At 38.2% G+C, this 26,560-nt stretch overlaps 1 protein-coding gene across 6 annotated transcripts in view; it reads right to left on the minus strand.

The window, feature by feature from the left end:
* The window catches only part of msi2b (musashi RNA-binding protein 2b), a 244,153-nt gene extending 222,899 nt beyond the window's left edge, over positions 1–21,254 (minus strand). For all 6 annotated transcript variants that reach the window (XM_053332283.1, XM_053332282.1, XM_053332280.1 and 3 more), the window contains exons 1-5: positions 21,112–21,254; positions 20,745–20,785; positions 20,371–20,452; positions 19,729–19,813; positions 4,728–4,769 (exon numbers count right to left, since the gene is read on the minus strand). In XM_053332283.1, the coding sequence (XP_053188258.1) occupies positions 4,728–4,769; positions 19,729–19,813; positions 20,371–20,452; positions 20,745–20,785; positions 21,112–21,173 (312 nt within the window). In that variant the 5' untranslated portion in view covers positions 21,174–21,254. The remainder of the gene's footprint in view (positions 1–4,727; positions 4,770–19,728; positions 19,814–20,370; positions 20,453–20,744; positions 20,786–21,111) is intronic.
* Positions 21,255–26,560: the final 5,306 nt, after the last annotated feature.

The raw sequence follows: 26,560 nt of genomic DNA on the forward strand, positions 1-26,560 counted from the left end.
GACTAAATAAGAAGAGTCAGAAAGAGCACAGGGAGGGAAAGACAGAGACGGTGGGTGAATGAAGGACAATTGGAGATGAAGTTTATTTGAACCTGTATATAAAACTTCACACCTGGTCTTCATACAGTATGTATACACAGGTGCCACACAGTAAGCAAAGTGGTAAAAATCCGTATTTACTTCCTGCTGCGTCTTTTTTAGACTTCATTAAAATTTAACACTTCAAAACTCATGAACCACAATACACCTGAGAGTCTTTTCTGCTGGTGAAATCATAAGGCAAATAGTCCCTGAGAGAGCTATGTGGGACACAAACCAGTGGAAGTGGTGGGAGTACTGATCAATTTGACATTTGCAGAGAGTGTACGTATGTAAGAGAGAAAAGGAGATTGAAGAAGAAAAAAAAAAGAAAGGCAAAAGGCATAAAGAGAGAGTGATACGGAAAGACAAGAAGTTGAGACAAAGACTGACAATAAGAGAAAGAGAGAGCTGCAGCTAGACACAGCTGCCAGAGATGGAGCAACTCTAACAGTAGGCCACGAAACAGGGAAGCCACAGCTGTCGCAGGCTGGAGTAAAATTTGGGACAGTGCTTTGATGTTATTTCTGACTGATAGCCCAGAATTACCTCAACCGATGCACTAGCACAGTTAGCCTTCCTCCTCACTGACACCAACGCTTGCAGCTTCATAGGAGATGTTTTGGGAAAGAAAGACGGCCATTGCAAAACAAAATAAACAGAATATCTAGAAGTGTTGTCACAGCTGCATCTCTTTAGCCTGCATCTATTTGTGCACAGATAGAGTCTTCTTTCTGCATCCTGAAGACTGCCAGAGAGGAGGCGACAACCTGTTCAAGATGGCTTACAAGGCAAATCCCTTTATGGAGGTGCGAGGAAAGGGTTACGCCCATTGCTCTGTAAATGGATGCTGCTCCTTCCTTTAATTTCCATAACAAGTCATCAGAACTCATCTCCCACTGAAGTGGCCACAGTCCCACTGGCAATTAAAATCATGCTGGGACATGCCATGGTTGTCTGTGACTCCACTGTAGGAAACAAAAGCAGCAACAGCGGCGGCGGAGGTAATGACGCCGACAGTTGAGTGGTAAATCTCGAACAATGTCGGCAGAAATCATCGCTTTGATTTCTCCAGGAAACGCAGAGCAGGCCTCGTTTACATGTTTCAGTATGAACCTTACTGGAAAATATCAAACCAGCAGACGGCATGAAACAGCATCATCTCATCTGTGTCTGCTTAACCGCTCTCTATACGCAGCCACACCACTGAAAGGCGTGTGGGCGTTTGAAAGAATCAGCAGAAATGAGGACTGGGACTTTAAAAACACACTTTGACCATTTTCAGGGTCATTTTGGTGCAAAAACGTGACTATTTATAAAAAATTCCGTGCCTTAATTTAAAGGTCGGATTCGTAATTTTGTTTACTGAGGTCTTATATTAGCTCCACCTGAACCGTTCACAGAATGAAGACTTAATCATATTGCTTGCTTTGCAGTTATTAATCAGAATGCCATGTTGCAGTATCAGACTTTTTAGACCATTATTAAGCACTTATCACATCAGCTAACCAATTTCCTGGAGGAAACTCCCTCTGAACCCTCTGAACATGCCAATAACAAAACAAAGAAATACACATCTGTATTCATATCCATATTTCACAAATAAACTCAGATACAATCATTACATATCTTTAGCAATTAAGGTTTTTGTTTTTGTTTTTGTTGCAGAGAGTGGATCAAGAATGGCTTGTTGTGAAACTGAATGTTGAGACGCTGAAACCTTTATGTGGAAATCCTGGCATTCTTAAGCTACTTTCAGCAGCCAAAGCAGCCAAAGCCACAGCTAACCCCAGCCAGGCTGAATGGCGAGGAGGAGACAAAGCATAAATGAATGTGCATAAAACACTTTGCATCACATCATCATTGTTTAATCCTTTCGTTCTCATCTGTCAATCACAGATGTGACCTAATCCCTGAATATTTGAGGACTAGTCTGCATTGATAACTTTGACCTGACTTGTAAGCACAGCTCCTATTTCTAATGCAAAACGTTCACTTTTAAGTCTCCAGATAAGCTCCGGTTGGGTGACATTATTTATTTGTAACGTGTGTGCGCTGGTTTTGCATTTCTTTAGCATGCTTTCTTTGATCAACAGCACCTGTGCATATCTCCTCTCCTTGCCTTTACAAATATTTCGGTGCAGATGGTCACAAAAAAGCTACTTACTGAAATCAAATATATTCCAGATTCTCTAACGCAGGGGGAAAAGCAGAGGCAATCCGTGTTCTGTGACTGATTTGCCATAAAAGAACATATGCATGTCTTATCATGACAGTAATTTACAATTCAGGTATAATACTGGCCTTAAAACTGCTAATGTTTCACATTAAGTGGCTGTACAAATCATCTGAGCAAGTAGACTTTGTCATACATGTCACTTCAGATTTACATTACATTCAAGCTGTCTAATGTAATATAGTCTAATGATTATTTGCTGCCAGAGTCCTTTCTATCGGTTTCTAACTGTCTCTTTACAGTGGAACGGTCCATGTTTTAGGGCAGTGTCAGTAATGCCTGCTGATACAAGTTGTTTTTCCTGTGATCCTGTCATCCCGGTGCAAACACCTTCAGTTGTTTACAATGAAATGTCCTCTGTGTTCACCTTCACTTCCTGTCTGTTTTCAGCATTACTCTACGTGCTGTACATACTGTATAGTTTTACCATACTGCAGCATTCAGCAACGAGAGGTCATTGGCAGGGTTACTTCTGAGGTCATTGTTAGCCGTGAGAAAATTAACGCTGATTGGTCTCGTCACGATTTGCTCCCCGAAGCCCGTGCCACTGAGGCACCTGCCAAGCCGAGCTTCTTTAAACAAGAACGAAGCCTATTCAACAGCTGCATAAGCAGCCAGGCAGGCAGACAGTGGAGGGGGAAGAGGGACAAAAGAGAGCAAATGCAAAACAGAGAGGACTTTCTAAATGGGAACCTCAGAATGGGACTTCTTTTAAAGGTCTTAAATCAATTGAACATAAAGTACAAACGCATGCAATGTTAATCTATCTGGCTAATCCCATTGCTTTAAGATCCTTTATAATCCACGTTCAATACAACCATTTTTCTTCCCTAACAAGCTTGCCCTATAGCCACTTTATAAATCAAGGCTTTTGTTGTGCCACAAATTTTGTTATGGTGTCATTGTTTCACTGGTTTCTGAATCAAGCATAGGTAGAATGACAAATATCTTCAAGTCCTGTAAAGCACCTCAAAATATTATAGTCCCTTGTCTGAGTCATTGCTAAAAAAAGAGTAAAGGACTGTTTAAAAAAAGATTAACAACAGTAAACCACAACAGTGAGGAGTTTCTCCTTCACTTACAAAAAAGCTGTTTTATGGCACCTTAGATTTTTATGAGCAAAGCTCAGAACAGAGGAAGTTAAAATGATATACTTGCCATGTAAGAAAATATGAAACACTGATAGTTTGTCAACCATATGCTGATATCCTTAAGTCACCATGTGCTCTGGCTTTAAAAGTATGCACTGGCAGTTTCTCATTTGAAACCTGAACAACTCTTAAACAATGCCTCTGTCAGATTCACTGCATGGGAAGGAGAAAATATATTACCAGTTTTCCTCTGCTTTGGTGAAAATAGCCCTGATATAGATGCTGAATAGCACTACACTGCACTCTGCTATACCCTACACATTAGATGCTGGGTATGAGATGGTGTGAGAGGGCATGTCAACAAAGCCCTTGACTATGCCACAGCACCATCTGCACATGTTGAATATTTAATTGTCAATAGAATTGCTCAAGACCAGTAATCACAAAGAGAAAAATCCATAGCAAAAGATAAAACACAAGAACCACAGTTCCTGCATGATTTTTGTTTTTTGAAAATCATCCATTGTTTCAATGCTAATTGTGACAATTTCTACATGCATGCACCACAATTAAATATATTTCTAAATCACTTATGTCATTCAATCTCATTCAACTCCAAATCCTACAGAAAACAACTCCATAGACTTGTCATTCACCCAGTAAATGTAATTCATCACTGTCAATGACGAGTCAGCAATCATTTCTTGCAAATTCAGTCAGGCAAATATCAGGTTCCTCACTAAAAATAACAAAAATGTGCACCTTTAGAAATATAACAGCTAGCACAAGATAGCATATTGGTTTCACTTTCTAATTTTATGTTTTTCTCTTTCCAACACAAAAACACAAACTATGGTTTCACATTTTATAGCCCAAATCATTCAAACAGACAATAATGCTTGCTTTTATAGACGTTTCAGAATAAAATTGCCACCCATTGCCACAATGGGTTAATTTCTAAACAATGTATTATTAAAAACAACTATGATGAGGGATAAAATGCAAAACAAGCATAGCATGATAGAAGCACTGGAACAATGAAGTAGATATAAAAACAGTAATACAAAAAAACCAACATAACCTCACTCATGCTGAAAATTTCCTTGAAGTCTAATATATCCAACTTTAATTGCTTTGGTTTGGTGAAACAACACAGACAAGGTGAGAACAATGGAGCCACACTAGGTATTTCTCTACAAAAAAACAGACAGACAACCACTGCCTCTTTGTATCTGCTGTGTGAGCACACAAAATTAGGTAAGGTAGTGACATGAGACATAATCATTTTCTTTGAGCAGGGTTAGTGACCAATTTATTCTTACCTTAGGCTGGGCGCGACGAGGAAAGGCAACCTTAGGATCAATCTGAGAATGAGAAAAGAATAGCAACATTGTTGTTAAGAGACAAGCTGTGATATTTCAAGGGTGAAAAGTAATAAACAAGTGTTGAAAAATATGTCTAAAACTAAGGCCCATGTCCAACCAGTCACAATTTGAACCATCTGTGGTCAAGAATAAAGATACAAGCATTTTTATATAATAAAAATCATAATTGAATGGATTCAAAAGGTGGTATTTTTAACACACAATGACAATGTTTCTAAGCCATTAAGATTTACAAAAGCTGCATAATCACCCTGTGGTGATACATAATGTCTTTAGCTTTTGAGCTACACTTAAAGGCTGTCAGAGTCTTTGCAATCATGACAAATTAAGTCCACATGAATGACCCAGCAAAAATGGTAAGAAAAACTTTGAATTTTATAACTCGGTTGCTTGGCAAGACCCTGCATGTCCAACATCAGACCTGACTTTTATCAGATACAATATCATTCTTTCCTTGTGTCCCCCCAATCTGTTTATCAATCTGTTAGCTTTAGGTTAACTAATTTAGCTATCATGGTCATGGTAAGCTTTACACCCTACATTCTTTTTAGGATTGCCTTTGTATATCTGTGGCAAAGTGGGTGAAAGCATCATTTGTCACCTTTTTTTCACCATCAACACCAGCTAACTTATTTATTTGACTGTGTTTGTTTGTTTAAACCATTCGTTTAGCAGTAATCATATGCAGATGCATACTATCCGAGGGTTTGTTTGTTTTGCATTATATCTGGTTACAATTTACATTCAGCAAACTATTGGTTCAAGTAGAACACATACATGTATTAAGGTTAATTATTTTTGATTGGGTTTAGTTCTGAGTTTAAGAAGTTATGCATTGTCTTTATTTGTTACTTACCATACCCACCATGTGCTTGCCAAACAAAAAGGAAGAACCACCCAACTACTTCCTGTATTTATACACTAGTTAGTCAGTTAAAAGGGTTGATTTAATATCTTTATGATTTATTCTTGTTTTGGTTTATAAATAAATGTTGGGAAAGACGGGTAGTAAACCATGTTGACTGATACAAGTAGCATTAAGTGCCAATTGGTAAGAGGGAGAGGACACCCCCGCAGTAATGGTTCTGCCTAATCAAGTAGAGGGCCTATTTAAGGGGAGAGATGTAGGTTTAGAGGAGGTCAGAGGATGAGGGTGTAGCTGTGTGCACTTGGTCATGCCTTAGTTGAGTATCTTGAGTTAAGCCAGTTCATTTTTGATTGTTTGTATTCTTTTCATTTTTGGACATACATTCTTTTTGTTGTTACATCAGACTGAATGAATCAGTTCAACAACAGCCTGAGTCTGCCTGCCTACCACCTCCCTTGTCACTTGAGCTAAACTACATCACAATATCTAGGTCTCTTTTTGGCATAATTCCAGCTATCTTCCAATGCCTCCTCATCTATAATCACTGACAATTCCTTCTCCCATATTACTTTAACCCTCTGTCTTTTAGTAGGAGATACGCCAACAACTACATCATAGAATAAACTATGACAAACCTTCCCTAGTTGTTGAACAGTAGATAATCTATAATCTATTGTTCCCCTTTGGAACAATAATGCCTCATTTGTAAGAAACAAACAAAAATCATGTTTTGGGGGCTGGTGTTTCTGCATTAGTTGTTCAAATGATATGATAATGATAGACTATTATTTGATTTTTAAAAAAGTGTCCCAATTTGGTTTTACATTGGTTATCCCATTGCCAGAAGCCAGAATCCAACATTCCTGGTAAAAATTCAGGATTGTTAATTATTGGGGTAAAAGTTAAAGTTAATTTGAATCTCCCCTCCAGACGAGTGTCTGAGTATTAATTGCTATCTGATCGGCACAATTATCTATGTTCTTAAAATTCTTTTAAAATAGTGAATCTTATGATCTGTTTTAAACAAGTATGATTCAATGTCCAGCCAGGGAGTTTTTTGCTCTTTCCCATTCAGATATACAACTCAAGTGAACACATAGCTGGTACAAATTTGATGCAAATTTAAGCCATCCATAGAACTTGGTGACTGCAGTGCTGCCATTTTCAGTCTAGGTCTATGTTTACCCCATATGAAGGAGCTGAGCCACCTATTCAATTTTTTAAGACCCTGTTAGCAAACTGGGTAATACTGGGAGACCATTTGAAAGGTAAGATGGCATAGTATGGGTATGGTAGTAAGACTACCCAGGGGCATAGCCTCTGACTTGTTTACGTTAATCCTATATTCATAAAATGCACTAAACAGGTTGACCAACCTGGTGAGAACTGGAACTGATGTCTCAGGGTTATATAAAAACACTAGCACATCAGCAGCATAAAGAGTTGTTTTATGGCATATCTCTCACTCCTCTACCCCTATGACTTTCTGCCTTTTATAAAAAAACAGTTTGATCTTCTTTTATTAGTATGGACATAAGGCAATCAAAAGCAATTTTTTTCAATCTGCATTTCCTCAAACTATCAGTCTATGGGGGGGAACAAGGACATTTTCCCTTTCTTAATGTAAGTGATATGTTCTATATAATTCTAGGTAATTCTGATAATTAAACATGTTAGTAATGGTTCTACAAACAGGTCCTGAAACTCCCAATAAAATTTACAAAAGAACTCATCAAGTCCTGGTGAGAAGCTCCCACTCCTGAGTTTCTTAATGCCATTGATTACTACATCTCTTGTAACGGGGGCCATTTAGACGACTTCCCTGTTTTTCCTGATATTGCTGGGAAATTGATCCGAGAAATCCTATTAATTAACATACATATTTGTGTGGAATTTCTTGAAGTAGTCATTTATCAAGCTATTTTCATACACCCTGTTGCCCTCAGCATTGTTACATACATCATTAGCATAGCTGTTACAAACAGAGGACTCTATTCTTTTTAGCAAGGTATGCAAGGCATTTTCCTGATTTATCTCAATATTCATAAAACCTCTGTCTGGTATACTTATTTCTTTTCTCTGCATCTTTAGCAAAGAGGCAAGTCATAACTGATCTGAGAGCAGATATTTATTTCCATAAAGTAGGTGATGGAAAGCTAGTATTTTTTTTCAATTTACCCTCTAAAGACTCTTAGTGGCAGAATATGATATGATCAATCCCTCCACGAAAGTGAAGGATTATCTGTTGATTATAAATTAGTTGACAAAAATGACCCTTAAAAATTCAAGGGAAAAATAAGATATAAAAATACTGTCTTTAAGAATAATATTGTTAAGTAATTGATACCAAGTTATATGAAGTTTTATATCAATAAACAGTAGGCGGTTTGAGGGGGTATGCCATCCCCCTTGCTAGCAAAATGACCAAATGTATCCCCCTTGTTAACCGCTTCCCCCTCTCCATACCCTAGTAGCAGGTTGTTTAGTTGAATATGTCTAGTCAATGTAACTCATTGATCCTTTATCTGACCGAGGTTTGTGCGAGTTAGACTCTATGGCTCCAGCAATGGCTCTGAAATATCAGCAACCCCACTGTGTTGTGTATTGATAAATCTATAGTGCTATCCCTGGTGCTTAAGTCACAGACAGATCTGCAATTGCGCCTTTTTCTCTCAGTACCAACCTTCTGTCAGTTTTGTCTTGGATCTATAATATTCTCCAAACTATATGCTAAAAACACTCAGTTCTACAGTATACTATATTGTTGCCAGCTATAGAGTAATGTCACCTACATATTATAAGTGATACGTAGCAACATGTAGTCGTAGAAGGTTTAGAGGATCATACTTTAGAGACACACTGCAGTCTGTAGAATTCCTATAATATTTCTATGGTCATTCAAATCATCTGTGCTGCTGAAAATACACCCCCAGACAAAACCACCTCTGTAACAAAGTATTTTAGGGGAAATATGACTCCATCTATTGTTTTTATTGTAGATTTGTGGTGTAACCTGGGAGAGGAGCAAGTAGCGTGAAGAAGGAATTAATCTGCACTGACCCCACTGTGCTCAGCTACTACAGTTACATCATTTGAGGTAAGATTTATATTACCATAAAACTATGGTTAGTTTTGAAAACTAAGCATTATTAAAATGCTTAATGTACACATCCAGTAAAAGTAAGAATATGCCTACACAAAATATGTATTTAGCCTGATAGCAGTTCTATTAAATCAAAATGATAATATAAATAATTAGGCTAGGCCTATATGATAACCCTGCAGTCCAAGGGTTAGGGTTACCTGGCAAAAAGCCATAGTTGAATCAAAAATCTATTTACCACCCACAATTACTGTATCATCTGTTCAGGTCCAAGAACACTTAAATAAGAACATCTGATGGATGATCAGCAGGACAATAAACGTTCATTTTTAGAATGTATTTTCCTTTTAGCCTCCCTTTAAGTACATAATGTAACGAATATTTTTATCTTTAACACGTGCACCAATGTTTGACTAAATGATCAATGTGTTCCAACATTCCACTCACTTGTTTTATCAGATTTGTCAGTTCAGACCACAAGATTCTGTTATGATTATCCACAGTAGCAATTCTGCCCTCTTCCTCGCCAACTCGAACTCTCAGACCCTCTGTCCATTGCCTGGAGAATGTTCGGGTCAGTGCTACTGCTACTGCTACTGCTAGCATCTTCACATTCAGGTGCTTCCACAATATTAGCATCCTCATTCTGCTCCAAATATCTGACCAAATAACTTTTTTGATTTTCAGTTTAATACATTTGTCAGTATTGACACAAGGCAGACCTTTAGGTTAAAATCTTGAACTCTGACTAATGACTGATATAAAAAAAATCTGTTGATGAGGATTTGAAGAGAGCTGGCATCAGTGAACACATTACTTACTGAAGCAAACTACAATTGATGGAGTTCAATGACACATTCTAGACACAACACTCATTGTACTGGGCAATGTACTTTAAGAAATATTGTATTAATAATTGCTGATTATTATGTATGAATTCATCTCCAGCCCAACATATTGTGAGTGCAGCTGCATGTTAAAACAGAACCATCAGTGTTCAAAAATGAAAAGAAACATGGGTATGGAGGCCAGCCACACCATCGTTCTGCTGGTCATAGTCGCTGTAGAGACTGGCTTTTATTTTAGGCAGGAATGGCTGATTGAATATGACAGGGAGAAAATGAGAGTCTGAGGCCGGTGACACCTCCAGATATTGCCAAATAACCACGAGGATGCATCAGATCAGCCTGGTTCTCCATCTTGTGCTTGTTATGTCATTAGCTTCATTTTCCTCATTAATTTCACTGGTATGAAGGTAGGTGGTGGGGGGTCTCATCAACCTTGCACTTACAACAAAAAGGAACTATCTCAAGCAGCAATGTCATCCTAAATTGTTCTTGTGTAGATACCAATGAATTTGAGAGAGAATTTCCCAAAAACGATACTGATGCACATTTCTTTTGGCAGAATGTTGTAAATTTATGTTTTTCAGAGAATCCTTTTCATGTTGCTGCATATTATTTTACTATCCAGAAATATTGACAGTTAATGTACCAGTTCTAAGCATTTAGAAAAAGTTACTCCTTTGGCACAGATGAATTTATTTAAGAGAAAGATATCTAATCCTGCTGAGAAAAACAATGAGAAAGAAAATTAACCAAGGAATACAAGAAGAAAAGACACCATCTGCACAGATCAATTAAGCCAATGAGACTGACTATGTTTTAATGTGTTTGAAGGGAAACCATGATGTGCAATGTCATTGTCGTCTTTTGTCAGTCTCAGTTATTACCGTTATCTTTCTAAATCAGGTCAAAATGAGATATGAATTCAATAACACCTGGGTATGGCAACACTGCTTGTAATGAATTTCATTTAAAGATTTGTTTTAGCACTTAGCCCCAGGCATAACCAATTCAAACTCAATTATTTTGTGCGCCCTATTTGAGCACAGACAACATGTTATGCTTTGAATACCAAAGTCCTATACTTGGTAATGTATCTTACTTTTTAAGCCTATATGAAACCTACTAATCCGCATTTCATCACACCATATAAACTAATTGTTTTTTTCTATCCTGCTGATAATTTCTGTTCCAAATTCATCCTACTGTTTAAACATGCACAAGAGAGCACTTTCACACAGCAGCAATGGAGGTCATACCGTTTTTTAGTCTGTTTAAAATATTAGGATTATCAAAAAGAGGCAATTATATGCACAGAATTGTGTTAAAATGGGGCTATGATACTGCAGATTGTCTAAATCACACTCAGAGCATTGCAGCCAAATTAGGCAATGAGGACTTACTAACCAATCCTTCTGAGAAATGCTGTAGCAGCACCTTTTTAGGTCACAACGTATGATGAATGACTCCTTTGAGAAATTTGAAATCAAGGGCAGGGGAGATGTAGCAATTGTTTCCCATCTGTTTACATATTCATGTGCATGTGATTTTTTTTTTTTATGTTGAAAGTGACTTCACTAAAGGCCCAGAGCTAAAATATGCATTCCCCTTTGCACTGGATAACTGTTCAATTGAACCAAAGATTATGTTGTCTCGGTTTCACCTGATACTTCCTTCCTGAAACATTTTTATTATGTAACACACATACCATCAGGTTTAGGACCAGTCAACCGGACCTAGGTAGCACAGTTATTTCAGTAATTCCACACACAGTACTTGCAAATGCTATTTAACTTAGGCCTGTTCATATCCATCAGTACTTTGCACATTGACACTATTTACACCAATACCTATGAACAATTTAGTTTGCTTTTTACTCCTTACTTACTCCTTTATGTGGTCACTCTGAGATTATGGCCGCTCTCTCTTTTTGATAGTTATCTTCTTAATTAGTAAGGGAAAAAAACACTTTTGTTCTTACTGTGCCACTGCTTTCACATTTTCCATTCTCCACCTACATCTACTGAGTGCAATAAGGCATATTCTGTTGTTTATTGAAAAGGATTCTGGGAACAAATCACAAACTGATGTAGGAGTTCAGACAGCAATTTTAAGGAGTACTAAAAAGCTTATTAAGATATTTTAGTACATAATAACATAATAACACATCATAAATTGAAGACATAACTGTAAAACAGAAAGGTAGACCTCCCATCCAGCTGTAGCTGTATGTTATCATCTGGTAGCAGTAAAAGTACTTTATTAATCTCCCTCTAGGAAATGTATTATCATGGAAACATCTCAAGCAGTGCACGCAAACTAAACAGCACACATATATTTATAAACCTGACTTGGAGCAGAATGAACAATATGCTCTAAATCTGAATGTGCTCCACCTTCTAACATTATATTTTATTTGTTGTCATATAAGCTGTTCAAATGAAGGAAAGCACCGCTATTAAGCATCTTAGCACCTGGCATTTACCCATTGTTTACTGTTTTCATACTGTGGAAGTGTGAAGGTTATTGGCACTGTAAAATTCATTAAGGACTATCGAAATAAACTTGCTATGTACGACAACATAGCAAATCTACAAACAGCTGATGCCCATTGTGGTTGTCTTTCCAAAAAAAAAAATATTATATAGCAATAAAACATTATCACACCTGACTATTCCAAAGACATGTAAGACAGGAAGATATGGCCACAGAATGACTGTAATTGATGGTATAATGTGGTCAAATCCAAACTGTAATCCAAATATGTCATTCAAACAGTCACCAATGGAGTTTACTTTTTTTTTTTTTTTTTTTATGTATGAGCCACAATAAAATCCTAAAGTTAAACTTGTGTTAGACATATGACAAATTCTAGGTCAATGTGCCCTTTATGATAAAGACTTTTACATTTTTTCTTACAAAATCCTATCTTATTCCTGCAGGTTAGATTACAATATGATCTGTTATCTACGACTGTCTGTAGGATGTATGAGGTCCTTTTTCCAATGATTAAATTACTGTAGCCATCTAATGGTAGCAGTACCTGTTATGTACAATTGACTGGCAGCCTCTAATGTGGTATAATTTTCAAAGGGCTCTGTAATTACAGTACACGTGCCTCTTGCAATGTGGGTATCTGATCAATCTTAAGCATCTGAGCATTTATCTAAGTTTCCACAGTTTTTACTTCATGAGGCGCAAAAGGAGGATGGATGGTGACATGCTAAAGATATACTGGTGAAGTATCTCACACAGGTGTTGTCTGCAAGAAGAGCTAACCCGGCCTCTCCAGTGGAGTGCTTTTAAGTATTTGCTCACCTTATAACCCCTTTACATTACCCTAACAAGACTTTATCAATCAACTGCATGACTTGTCAAATGTATGGTTTTAATGCACCTTTCTTAAATGATGCAACATGATCGCACATAGAATAAAATTGAATTTCCTCATGACATCACACAAGCTAGTATGTCAAAGTAATAAATGAGAAAAGACCAAGAGGAATCCCCCCCCCAATCCCAACCCTGCCCCACCATCTTTTATCTTTCACAGCCTTTTACAACAAGGTCTCCAAGGGCTTCTTTTGCATGCGGCTGTGGGAGATCAGGGCAGAGAAACAGCATATATCTTAAGTTCACATCTTACAAAAGAATTTCATATATTAATGTGGCTCTTGGGTTAACTGTCTGCCTCTCCCTTAATACATATCTGCACCAGCATGATGATGTGGTGTTTAAGCTAAAAGGAAAAGGCTTATCAAAGCTTGCAGCTTCTCCCAATTTAAGTGTGTGAGGAGGTCCACAGGTGTGCGTGTGTGATACCAACGGCGCAGACAAGAAATTAAAACATAAATGTTTCATATCTGTGCTGTCAATCTTTACTGATCTTTGCTGTGGAATAACACCTCTAAAAGGCAGTTTGTTATGCTCCTCAAATTAATAATTAGAATTTTACCAATGTCATGCTCGACAAGGAAATTGGCCTTTTTTCTCTTCAAAATATGCAACAGCGTTATGATCTACCTTCACTGCTATTTCACAAGGTATTACATTACTGCCTTGACAAACATCTGATGTTCTGTATGTACCGACAAGAGACAGATCCAGCATGAACTAATAACGCCTTCAGCCATAATTAACTGCAGAAGACAGAGCACCTGCTGTACAACAGCTAGTCAGAGTGCAGCTCATTGATTTGACTTTACTTCCAAATCCTATCTGATGAATAAGGTTGTAGATTTGTCCAGAACAGCTGCTCATCCACATCTTTTCTCTTCCTGTCTGCTCGGGTTATTCCCTGCCTCACTTCAACATCAAAACTGCGAGCTTAAGCTGACCTGGGGTCATTCAATAAAGGCTGGAATCACACCAGGATCGCCAATATGTTTATCTTACAAGAAAACACAGATGTTAGTGGGTTTTACAGGTTGCGATAAATTAAGAATGAATCCGTATTCATGCTGTTTAAACTATGATGAATGTCACACGCTGTCATAAACTAATATATGCTTTGCATTCAAATATAACCTTTTGGATGTTCACTTTGCTCTGATAAATGTAAAGATTTTATTACATTTTCCTTTAAAATGTGATTAGAACTGCTTTACATAAAGCAATAAAAGATGCTAACCTGGAGTCAGCCAGGAATCAATCTGCTCCCTTGTAAAGCTCACAACTGTTTCTTCTTAAATGCAAAATAATGTACTATCATCTCCTGTTCATACCGGCATGCCTTGAAACATCTTCAGGAACAGATGCTATGAGTTGCATATTTCTAAACTGAACAAAGCATCATGAAAAATGGTAAATATGTTCTGAATTACCAGCATGTGTGTTTTGAAGCCTCAGGCTGTGCTTCCCCATATGTCTCATTCACATTCATCCTAGTCTTGAGTGTTTTCATAACCGGACAAAAAGCAGAGCACACAGTGGGGGAAAAAAAACAATACTTAAAAAAAAGGATGAAAAAAAAGAAGATTGTGATTTTGCTTTATGATTGAATCTATTGCTCTTAACACAAACTCAGGGAAAATAATGATCCATATTGAAATCCTTTACATGGTAGGAGTGCAATAGAAGAAATGCCTCTTTAGTGTTTTAACTATAACTTAACTGCACTATATCTGTCACTGAAATGGTATGTGCTTGTCAGAAACCTCACTGATTTAATTCACACATCCAGCTCTATATGTAAGATTTTTTTTAAAATTTGATAAACAAACAAGCGGAAAAAATGTAAATTAGGTATGATTTCCACTTTCTCTGTATGAATACTCATAATATGACTCAACTTGTTTAGACACAGCACCTCCAGCTACTCACAGCCGGTCCTTTCAAGGTTATTAGGGACAAAAAACATGGGCTAGGGACTCACTGAAGCGTTGCAAAAGTAAGAGACTTATATCAAATCAAACATCTGCAAACACATCAGTTAATTCTTTCCATTACTGCTGAGCAACTTGGTGAGAGATATGATAGATCCTAATGCAATGCGATCTTGATAGTGTGAATGTTAAAGATATACAACAGCAGAGCAGATACAGCCCAGTGACTAATGGGGAGGAAGATGACACAGACAGCTGCCTTAGGTTTGCACTCTTCTACTGCGTGGATAAACAACGGCATATTAGCAGCTCTGAAATATCAATTTATGAATGTGTTTGAGTAAACAGGATCTTATTTCAACTTTGTCTTTGTCAATTACACTGTCAAACAAAAATGTCCAGCTACTTACCACATGGCCTCATTTTGCTGTTCATTACACAGGAGCCATTAGTTATCACTATTATTACAGGACTATCAGTATCATCAGTATATTAGAGGTTAGGGAGTATGTGAAAGAAATACACTGCCATGGATAGAAAGCAAATAAATCACACACACACACACACACACACACAAAAAAAAAAAGTTTCATTAACACCGGACAGGAATGCAAATTCAATTTAGCTTCATATCTTTTTAAATATAGACATGATTATGTTAATGGTCTTTAAAAACAATTTATTCAGGGGCAGCCTGATGGCCTGGAGGTTTAAGACGCTGACCGTGTAATCACAAAGTCCCCCATTTGAGTCCAGCCGGGCCTCTCTCTCTCCCCTCATTTCCGGTCAGATTTCTATTGTATGCAGTAAGTAGTAAAGGCAATAAAAAAAACATGCCACTGAAAATACTATACAAATGTTGGGTAAATATCTACTGCCAAAACATATTGATTTTTAGAGGGGGAAAAAGCACCTGACAGAGATAATGACGAATATAATATAAAAAGGAAATGTTTCACAACCAGCCCCGAGTGACGTGCCAGTTAGGTAAGGACAGATGTGCAACAAGTTTAGAGAACTTCGTCGTGCCACTGTGTTGAGGCCACAATTCAGACAAAATGATGATTGGATGTCAGACTCTAAAATGTCACAGTTCAGTCCTCAGGCTGAGGTGCTGTCAAATCTGAAGAGCATGACATAAGTCTGCCAAATATGACCTGGAGTCTACAATAACTGTGATATAAAGCCATTGCTTATATACACATCCACAGCTGCTACACTCATAAACCACTCTTTTTCTGAACCTGTACAGTATCTTTAAATTTAGCGACATGGCCCACAATCAATAAATGGTCATTTCACATCATTTATTTTACATAACACTTAATATCCTTTCCTTGTTTTAATTCCAGCATAAATAAGAAAATAGGCCAATAATATTGTATCTTTTTATTGTGACATTGCATATAATCTGCAGGTTTAAGTTAAGTCAACAAGAGCTTTTTTCATGTGTATAATAAATTATTTCTCATCTAAATAAGTCAGTAGCAACACAGAAGCAGTTAGTGATGAAGATATAGGAGCAGAAAGTCCTTGGGTTAAATCCAACCAACAGCTTAACAGAATAACTAAGAATTTAACCCCTTCCTGCTGCTGCTATTCTCAAAATGCTTATGGGCAAGGTTCTGAACCAACAGCTGCTCCAGTTACAGTAGCAGGCAACAGTACGAGGCTGGTTTTTATACAGGCAGACTCCTGAGCGTTTTCAGTATATTTTTAAGTGCAACCTTCTCTCATAGGTATCACTCCGACATTTGCTGTAAATATATATATGCTGCCAAGCTGTCACACACTTGTTCATTCAAAAGTCCTAGTTTGAAGTGATCAAACTGCTCTAGATTCTGCATCAAAGAATGTTTGCATCGTTACCTCTCCGAGCAGCCTCTCACCTATACAGATAGTTGCACGTTTTGCAATTTAACTACCAAGAAATGTGTCTTCCCTCTACATTCTCTTAGCACCCTTGTTTACATATCACATTAATAGAGTTAATATATCTTACCATCAAAATTTTATATAGAGCACTAAAGCACAATTTAAGTACAGATGTGAATGAGACACTTACCTAGCGCAGACTTAGAAAACAAACACAGGAAGGGTCTGATCTGGATTTTAGATGGTATTCACAGGAACAACCCATATGCAAACCATATATTTTAAAGGCCCACAATGTATTTTAATTTAGTGTTGTCAATAGTTTTGTGACAGTATGTGTATCTTTCATTATGGTAAACAACTCATTTTGGAATAGTAGAAATACTAAACACATAAACCCATTAGAGAGGTAAACTATCTGTCACTGAGGTGGTCTGAAACTGGTCAGAAAGCTCAGAACTCCCTAATAAAAGAAATAATTTAAAAAAAAACTGGAACGAATATCAAGATCTACTCCCACTCCCCCCCAAAGAAATAACATGTTTCTCAGCACTGTGTCAATCATACTTGAGCTCAAGAATATGAATAATTTAAAACAACAAATGTTAAAAGGGCTGGTATTGTCAGGGTGTTGTTTGTGGCCCTCCTGTGCTGTAAAAGTACTCCATTGCATTTGAAATTTTAAAATTTGTGGCTCAAGAGCGAGAGGCATTGAGGTGGACCCTATCACTACGTCATACAAGGGGGTCCAATCAAATATGCTAGAAAGCTTTAGCATGAGTCCACCTCTGTTGTAACTTTGCATTCTAGCCAGGTGAGGAACGAGGCAGCACGCAGGAGGTGTTGGCGGCTGTTCGGCAGCTAAAAAGTCTTTACAGACTTCCAGAGGATGGAAATTTACATCAAGAATGGCTGAAATTCATTTTTGGAGACTGCTTTCCTCTGTTATCGGCAGGCAGTTGTGTGTGTGTGTGTGTGTGTGTGTGTGTGTTCTGCCGACTGTCTGCCTAACGAGACTCAGTACGCCGCAGGATTTTCAACTTTCTCAAGTTTTTTTTTTTTGGAGAGCTGATATTGGAGAAGCAGACAGGAAACAAGGGGAGATAGAGGGCTATGACATACAACAAAAGGTCCCAAGCAGGATTCAAACCAGGGACGTTGTGGTTGTGTGCACTGTAACCACTTGGGGTGCTCCTGGATGCAGTTAAAACAAGCACACTAATAAACATCATTTCTTACTGTAACTCAACTGAAGGAATATAATGTATCTGTGCTAAAGCTAAGCTAATGGCCCCCAGCTACGTTTGAAAAAAAATTACTTCTACTTTGTTGGGAAAGTTAGACACGATCTTACTGTTCTGAAACTTACTTTAAAAAAAATCTTAACTGTGTAAGAGCAGGTTCTTTCCTTTCTAATACATGATCAGACTCCAGTTCACAGACCGCTATATACTGTGTTGTGCCTCCAGCTGCAGCCATTATTCCAGGTAAAGACATGATGTAAGGGAACTTGCATTATTCATTAGGTCGTCTTCTGATTGGCTTGGGAGGAGGGGGCAGGGGGGGGGGGGCGCACATGTGGGAGCCACACCTCCAGCCAACCAGAGTAGGTGGTCATTAATAATGCTGATTTATGTAAATAGCTTCCAAAACAGCCTGCTGGAGGACAGGGGGGAATCTGGGCTGTGAGGAAAGATGGATTTAGTGAAATCTAAACATCTTTTGGTGAATCAAATCTTACATGTATTTAAAACAGACTCAGAGTTTTCAAAAAAAAAAATATTCAGAAAAGCCACAATACCAGACCCTTAAAAATACAGTATTTGCCACATCCTGTACAGCTTTAGAGAGTTCAGAATATCCTTATTATATACTGCCACCTAAAGTACAATCCATTTCTCTTTTGAAATACATACCCTTCAAAATATTCCTCCGTCTAGAGTTCCCTTCTGCCAAAGTAGCACACGCAGTCTGTTTCCTCAACATGCACTATCCCATTTTCCAAAACTACATGGGCATATCTGGACACCACCACCTACCGAGCACAAATCTCAGGCAGATGTATTTTCGGCTGAACCCCATCTAATCCATCACTACAGACATCTCTCAAAAATGACTAGCATGTTTAATTATTCATGTACTGACAAATTTAAAAAGAGCAAGTAGAATCCACTATACTTCAAACTTTTTCATAAACGACTGCGTGGGTGATTGTGAATGTGTGTGCCTTATTAATGCAGATCAGTTCATGACCCTGTTAAACTAAATGTATCTATAATTGTAATTGCTTGACATTATATAACTTGTGTATTGTTGTAATACTGCTAAATTATTAAAAATCTAATTACATTATATTGTGGTCAAATAACCAATTAGTTTAATTAATGTATTTGTTGTTTGAAAAAGATTTATTGTGATTTAGTTTTCAAATATAGATCTGATTTTGACACATGGACGATATATTTGGAAGGTGTTGTTTTCAACCTATTTTTCACAGATATAGTATCAGTGCATGAGGTGTGATCAAATACAATGTTTGCTGGGTCAAACAGTAGCCAGGCAGCGGGCCTGAGACAGCACGCCCTTCAGTGGAACATGAGCTATGAGCACACTGCACATGTGGCTGCAGCGAAGAAGGGGGCGTGTCTGCCCCATTCATCCAAAGAAGTGAAAGTGAACACATAATATTCACCCTGGAGTTGTGTTTTATCACCTGGCTCCGTGTTGAACGGACCATCGTACATTTAGCCCTTATACATGACCTTGATCCAAACAGACTGTTAACCAAAGAGGTGTTTCCCTCTGTAAGGCCTTAAGGCGGTGAGATGTCAAACAGTTAGGACATGAGGTCTCCAGTGGCAGAATGGTGCCAACACAAAACATGAAATAAACACTGATATAAATGTAGATCAAATCAACTCACCGTCTTTGAGTCTAATTCGTGGTGTTGTTGAGCTAAGACTTTATCTACACTGGCAGCATCTGTAAACGTAACAAACCCAAATCCTCTGAAAAACAAAGACACACAGACAAAAACAACAAAAATGTTAAAATGCATACATGCAAAAAACAAAGATTTACATTCCTTTAACTCTTTCAAATACAAACGATGAAAAACATTGACATGTAACAACAACCTGAATTACAATAGTCTGAATATTCATATGACCTTATTATTATTATTATTGTTACAATATTTCTTTGTAAATGTATTTTATAATCCAGATTATGGACGTCCTGTAGCAGATTGGAAACAAACTGAGGACAGTGCTGATCATTATTTGCTATGTTACACTGTGAGACGACACTACACCAACATTGTGGTGCAGTCACAAAGTCAATGTCAAATTGCATTCGGCCGCAGCTTTACAGCAGTGAGCATTTAAGCTTATCTGGCTTGCTGTGAAACCACACGCAGGCGCGCGCACACGGGGACACACACACGAACACGTGCGCGCGCGGACACAGAAACACACATACACGCTGGATTAATACTAAACACGGACAAAGTAAGCGATATTGCTACATGCACTGGAAAGGAAAAGTAGAAAAGCCCTATATTTACCTTGAGCGCTTTGTCGTGGGGTCTCTCATCACCATACATTCTCTTATTTCTCCGAATTTACTAAAATAGTCTCTAAGGCTGTCTGTGAATAGAGAAAATATGTCGGGTCATTTGACAGAAACATATGGGCATGCTGTTGTCACTGCATTTCAAAAAACACCCCGCGATGCGCATAGGGGTCGAATAGAGGACTTCAGATGGACGGAGATCAAAAATAACATCGTGCGCACACACTAGTGAGATATCCCATACAGTACAGTACTGCACAGTGCACATTCGCACATACACCGCCAGCAGCTACAACGAGCACTCAGTCACAGCGACAAAACAACAAGAAATACTGGATACGGTGTTAAAGAGAATAACAGTCTCACCTGGTGAGGTTTGCCAGCTGAGGCCACCGATAAACATTTTACTGTAAGGGGAAAACACAACAGAAGTGAGTCCAGATGTCAGTTCGGCCATTTTGACGACTAACTACTTCTAAAAGCGACCTTAAAGGATAAAGGAAGACTATGAAAACACATTCGCGCTTAATAATTATGGTCTATCTACATTTAAGGGAGAGGACACACTCGCTACAAAGCTGAGGTCTGGAAAACTGCGTCTGGAAACGGACCCGTGCACCGTTTAAGTGCGTACTGTGGGGACGAATCCAGCACGGCAGTCGAAGTCCTCTCCAAGATGTTGTAACATGGGGAAAAAATCGTACCTAAGGATTCAATTTAGAAATATTCTTACCCCGGGTCATGTTGTGAATCATTTAGGCTTCCGGATGTGGCTTGACTCCCGTCTCCTTCCATATCTATTCCAAACTATAGGCTGGGACTACAGTAACAGTGACAGACACACACAGATACGGCAGGAGATATGCAAAGCCCCGCTATGAGAATATTACTGAGCCGGGAATGAAAGCGTCACACGTGGGATCAGCTCAGCCCCCTGCTCCCTCCTCCCTCTCTCTCAGCATGCTCTACCTTGGGCCACAGGGGGCGGAGCCTGGCTCTGTCACCTAACCAATCCAATTGACGTCAATTCGGGCAATCTGCAAACCAATACTCCGATTTGTCATTTAATTAAGCAATAAGCCACTAGAGGTGAAAGTGGCTTATTGCTCTTCTAAACCAGTGGACACATAACCTACTATTATAATAATAATAAAAAATCGTTGTCTAAGATATTGTTCTAATTAGTCGTGTTTACTTGTCACTATTCCACTGAGTAGTAATCATGTCAAAAGCAGCTGCGCAATCTTCTTTTTTTAATTACAATTACGTGTTGTTCTTCCGCGATGCAATATAGTCCCCCAGAAAGCATTCAAAAGTGGGGCAATTCCTATGGGCGTGTTAATATTAAAATGATCCTGATGTTATGGCTCACAGGTGTTTTACTCAGATAAAATATGCATAAAATGTGGCCCAAAGTTTAACATTGATATTGTAAGCACAAGTTATGAGTGGAAAGTGATAGATGGTAAATGTTGCATTTAGCGTATTTGAATGTTTTATGTCTTAGTGGGAACGTTTGAATCTTAATGGGCTTTAAACATGAGCCTCATGTGCTACTGACAATACAGGCAGCCAAGAATGTGCAGAGGATCAGATTTTACAATATACAAAATGTTGCACATGTTAAGGTTACAAGATGAGTTGATATTGGAGAAAGTCTCCTGAGACATCAAACCTGTGTTTAAGCTGACCCTGTGGCCTAGCCTTTAACTATAGCTATATTCATAATGAAAGCCAATGAAGTATTTTCCTATGGGGATCAATAAAGCATGGTATCTGTACAGTGGAGTAATTATGGATCTTTCATGTAGATGACTTATAATGAGCTTCTAGCTGTGCCCTCTGAACAGTGTATGTGGAGATAAGCTGGTGTTGCCCTCTCATGACCCTGAAGAAGAAGCAGGATAAGAAATTAATGAATAAATGAACATGTAGGACAGTTACAATGGGAAAACACATATTTCTAATATACATTATTTGCACCATATGCTGTCAAAAGACCACAAGGAAAAAAATCTCATGCTCAAATTATGTTTTAAAAATTGTAATATGCTAAGTCTTGTAGAAATGTAACCTTGTAACCATGCCAGATACTACTCACAGAGCTCACAGACAATAAATCCTATATAAATACAGTTTTCATTCATCCTAGCATTAGAATACATACAACAAACCTTCCCAAGCTTCGGCCTGAAACGTGACTAGTGATCTATTATTCACATTCAGTGAAGTTTTGTGAATAGGCCTGCCTGTGCTGACTGTTTAGGGCACTACCAGAGGGAATTTCTTATCTATCCAGGCAGCATGTTTTTGAAACAATGACTTAGATAAAAACCCAAATAGCAACACTCTCGACATTTTAACAGCTAAAACTCTGTCATTAGTTAGGGGACACTCCACATTGCAGCTGTCAGTATCTTTGAAACAAAGGTACAGAAGCAATTGGAGGCAATTCCTTCTTGCACAGAACTGTCAAAGAAAATGAAAATATGAAGACCGGTGTGAAAGGCTATTACTTATTCCACTGTTTGCACTATTGTTATGTCCCATGCCATTTGGTGATACATTTAAGATTACTTTACTGTTGCATTTTCTGTAAGTTGTCAAATGTGTGGTCGTGTCCTACAGCATATGCCTAGTGCAAGGAAATCACATGCAGCTGCAGAGATAGAAGAGTGAGAGAGGTGATAAATTGATGCATAATATGCGCTCTGAGGAACAACAGGCTTTAAAGCCCATCACAAGGTATTGAAGAGTCACAGTGGATTTAGCACATGAAAAGCAACTTCTGTTTTATGCTCAAATAAAGACACCGGAGTCCCAGGTTTCATGGTGTGGCTGAATTGTTTTTTTCTTTTTAACATTGTTACCATTGCCTCTCTATTCTCTGTTGTTATACCATGAAGAGAGCAAAGACAAATGTGAAAGATATGGTACAGCATGTGTGCCAGTTTACAATATCTGATCAAAGATTGTGAACTAGATGTGAACTGAAAACAACCCAAAGCAGACAATTCTATGTTAAATGTGAGACAGTCAAGCATATCCTATTACAGCAACAATCTTTCATATATTATGGACAACACCCGTTCACAAGGTTTAGATCTCTAGATCCTTTTTTAAACTGATTGAAGTAGAAACATGTATAGATTTTTAAATTGAGCACTGTTCTCCTTTAATCTGATGATGAAAGTGCCTAAAATGTTTATCCCTCTTTAAGCAACTTGAGGTGCTCTGACTGCTATGCTTTTGGAGCAGTTGAGTGGTTTCTATTGAATGAGGAAGAAAGGGGAAGGTTACCCTATTCTATTACAAAGTCTATGAACAACATTCCTCGATAGTCATTCTCATCATGCAGTAATATCACCATGACTTGCAAGTATTTATAATGGTGACAGCTGTTGTAGACCTTCTAATTAATGAGGATGAAGAGTTTAAAGAAATGCATTTCTTTTTTTTTATAGCCATCCTTTGAACTCATCTGTAATTCAATATTTACTTCAGACTGAAGGTAAATGCAAGGCTTTCTGAAAGCATAGTTGTGTCATTGCTACTGTATCCTGCATTCAATGCTGAAAGATGAACCACTTCTCAATGGTGGGGGGGGGGGGGACTCAGTCTGCGAAAAAAAGCTTGTAACTAATTGATCCTTTGCATGAAAACTGGAGGATTTGGGCATTGAGAGAGAAGTAAAATTGATAGTGTGTGAAAGAGCTGAGGGGAAAAAGAAAGTGAGAGAAGCAACAGACTTCACTGACAGTGTTATGAGATTCTGCTTTGAGAAGAGGCATCCTGTTTCCTGTTGTAGTAATCATTTCGCACCTTCAGAATCTACACTTGACCTTGGAGAAATTGATCTTGGATCCTCTATGTCCTATTTTCTCCACACATATTCTGACGTATAATATGTGCATGCAACACAAAGCTATGTTTTTTTTTTAAATATATTTTGTGCTGGTGATAATAAATGACTCATAGTGCTTATATGTATTTTAAAGTGAAACTCGAAGTCTATGGGGATTTTACATTTTTAAACAGAATTTGCATAAGTATCACAGAGGCTCATGTTTTGAGCATGTGAAAGAATCCAATATATATTAATCCAGCACTAAAAGAGAGCTCAGAGTAAATACCTTCAATCACTTGCATGAATATTTTGTGGGTATTATTCAGACACTCTTGAGATATTCTTAATTTTATCCTTCGGATTTTGTGAATGATTTTATATTGATCACTGTGGATTGAGTCGTCTCTGCTTTTCTCCGGAGGGCTTATTATAGTAAGAATTCAAAAAATCCAGAGCTGTGGAGAAGGCTGTAGATGTGAACAAATTGTCTCCCTCTAGTGTCCTTTCCTTTCTGCTTCTGCTTTGCTAAAGCACCTCTCAGACTGCAGGGAGAAAGCCAGACTGAAACATGCATAATTGACAGTCCTATTTCAGGAATTAGCCATCCACCAAACTGCAGTCTACCTGCTCTTTCATCTGGCATGAAATAATTTAGCATTTTTTAAGTCTGTGTCAGCCATAAAAGATTATTGAACAGTAAACTGATGTATTTAATTAATAAAATTTATGTTCACTGATTTGTATGTTTCCCCAAAGGTGCTTTTATAAAAATGAAAAAAGTCAACTGATCGTAATTTGTGAGGATTACTGGGAATGTGTACCTTTGTTGCCACACACAGAAAAACTGTTTGAAGTCAGATCAGTAGGAAGGATGTTCTGGTGATGAGTGATTTCTCTCCCCCATTATGCCTTCTGTAACTACGCAGATGAGTTAATTAAGCTGTGCCAGAGGCTATGCACTCACATTCCAGGTAGATGGGCTACTGTGATATTCAGACTTCCACATTATTAAGAAATGAAACTGTAATATTTACTTTAGAAATATCTAAAAATGATGAGGCTTTTCACTGCTTTCACATTTCCAAAAATAAAATCCTCCCATGCACTAAGTGCCCAAACGTACCTTAGGGTACCACAAAACAGCCTGTTGTACCTCAAAATACCCCAAAGGATCACAAATTGTTCCTCAGTGTATTACAAAATATGCAAAGTAAAATCCATCAATACTGCATGAACAGAAGGTCCAACAGAGGTTTTACCACAATGAACGACATACATTTCTGCTTTCCAATCCATACAAGTTGTCAAAACTTCATTTTGACCTTAGTATTAAAATACCATTTGAATGTGGGGCTCTTTAGACCAATCAGGATCCGACATTAGTGGATGATGACGACATCGTTTACCTGCTCCACTGGGCTGGGAGATAAGCTCATGCCCCCGCTGCTCCCTGGAACGTTCAGGCTGCTGTTTGTACGACTCCAGAGAGAGCTGTGTTACAGATGATGACGAGCGGCATTAAAGCACCGCAAGGAGCCATCCTATCACCTGTACAGGCAGTGATGGGGAGGGCGATGTGCATGCTGGCCTTTTGGAGGGCTTCATCAAGACAGAGTACCCTTTCCTCATGCAGACACTGAATATGAAACTGTCCCAGTCATGAAAGCTGCATCAATTTCACGGATTGGCTGAACATTTTAAATTCAACATTGTTTCTAAAGTGGGCTTGATTTGGAGCTCACAAGTCTCAAATCTATCCTTTTCCTCTAAGTACATTGGAGCCCATTTTGTTGAAATCCTCCTCAGGACAGCTGTGCACCATGCTCTCTGAGTATGCAGGCTTATCATGCAAATTTACAGCACACTCTCAAGATTTCCTTCTTAAAATGGTGTTAAAACACACTCATGCATGCGCACAGCTGCATTTGTTGTTGCTATACGGACAGACTGTCAAAAGAAGCGGCCTATGTATTAATAGCCTGAAGAACTCTTACATCCAATTTTATGCACTTTCTCTGGGTTTGTTTATATGAGTGCATGCTATGCCTCAGACACTTGAAAAAAAAATCTTCCAGAGGCTAATAATGGTAAGCAGGCGTCTCTGGACAACACCAGCTAAGTGGTGTTTTTTGTCCTGTGGCTCATTCTTTGTTTTTCTACCAGCCTTTTCTTGTTACTTTATTTTTTCTCCTAACTGGCTGCCACCATGCATTCTCTCAGTTGCCAACCACTTCCGATTCTGCAACCACTGACCTTAACACTGACCTTGCCTTGTCTGTGCCATTGAGACGAGAGCGAGAGATACCATATCTTCAGCTTCCCCCACTAGGCTGCA

Source organism: Scomber japonicus, chromosome 13 (genome assembly GCF_027409825.1).
Source record: "Scomber japonicus isolate fScoJap1 chromosome 13, fScoJap1.pri, whole genome shotgun sequence".
Lineage (NCBI taxonomy): Eukaryota > Metazoa > Chordata > Actinopteri > Scombriformes > Scombridae > Scomber > Scomber japonicus.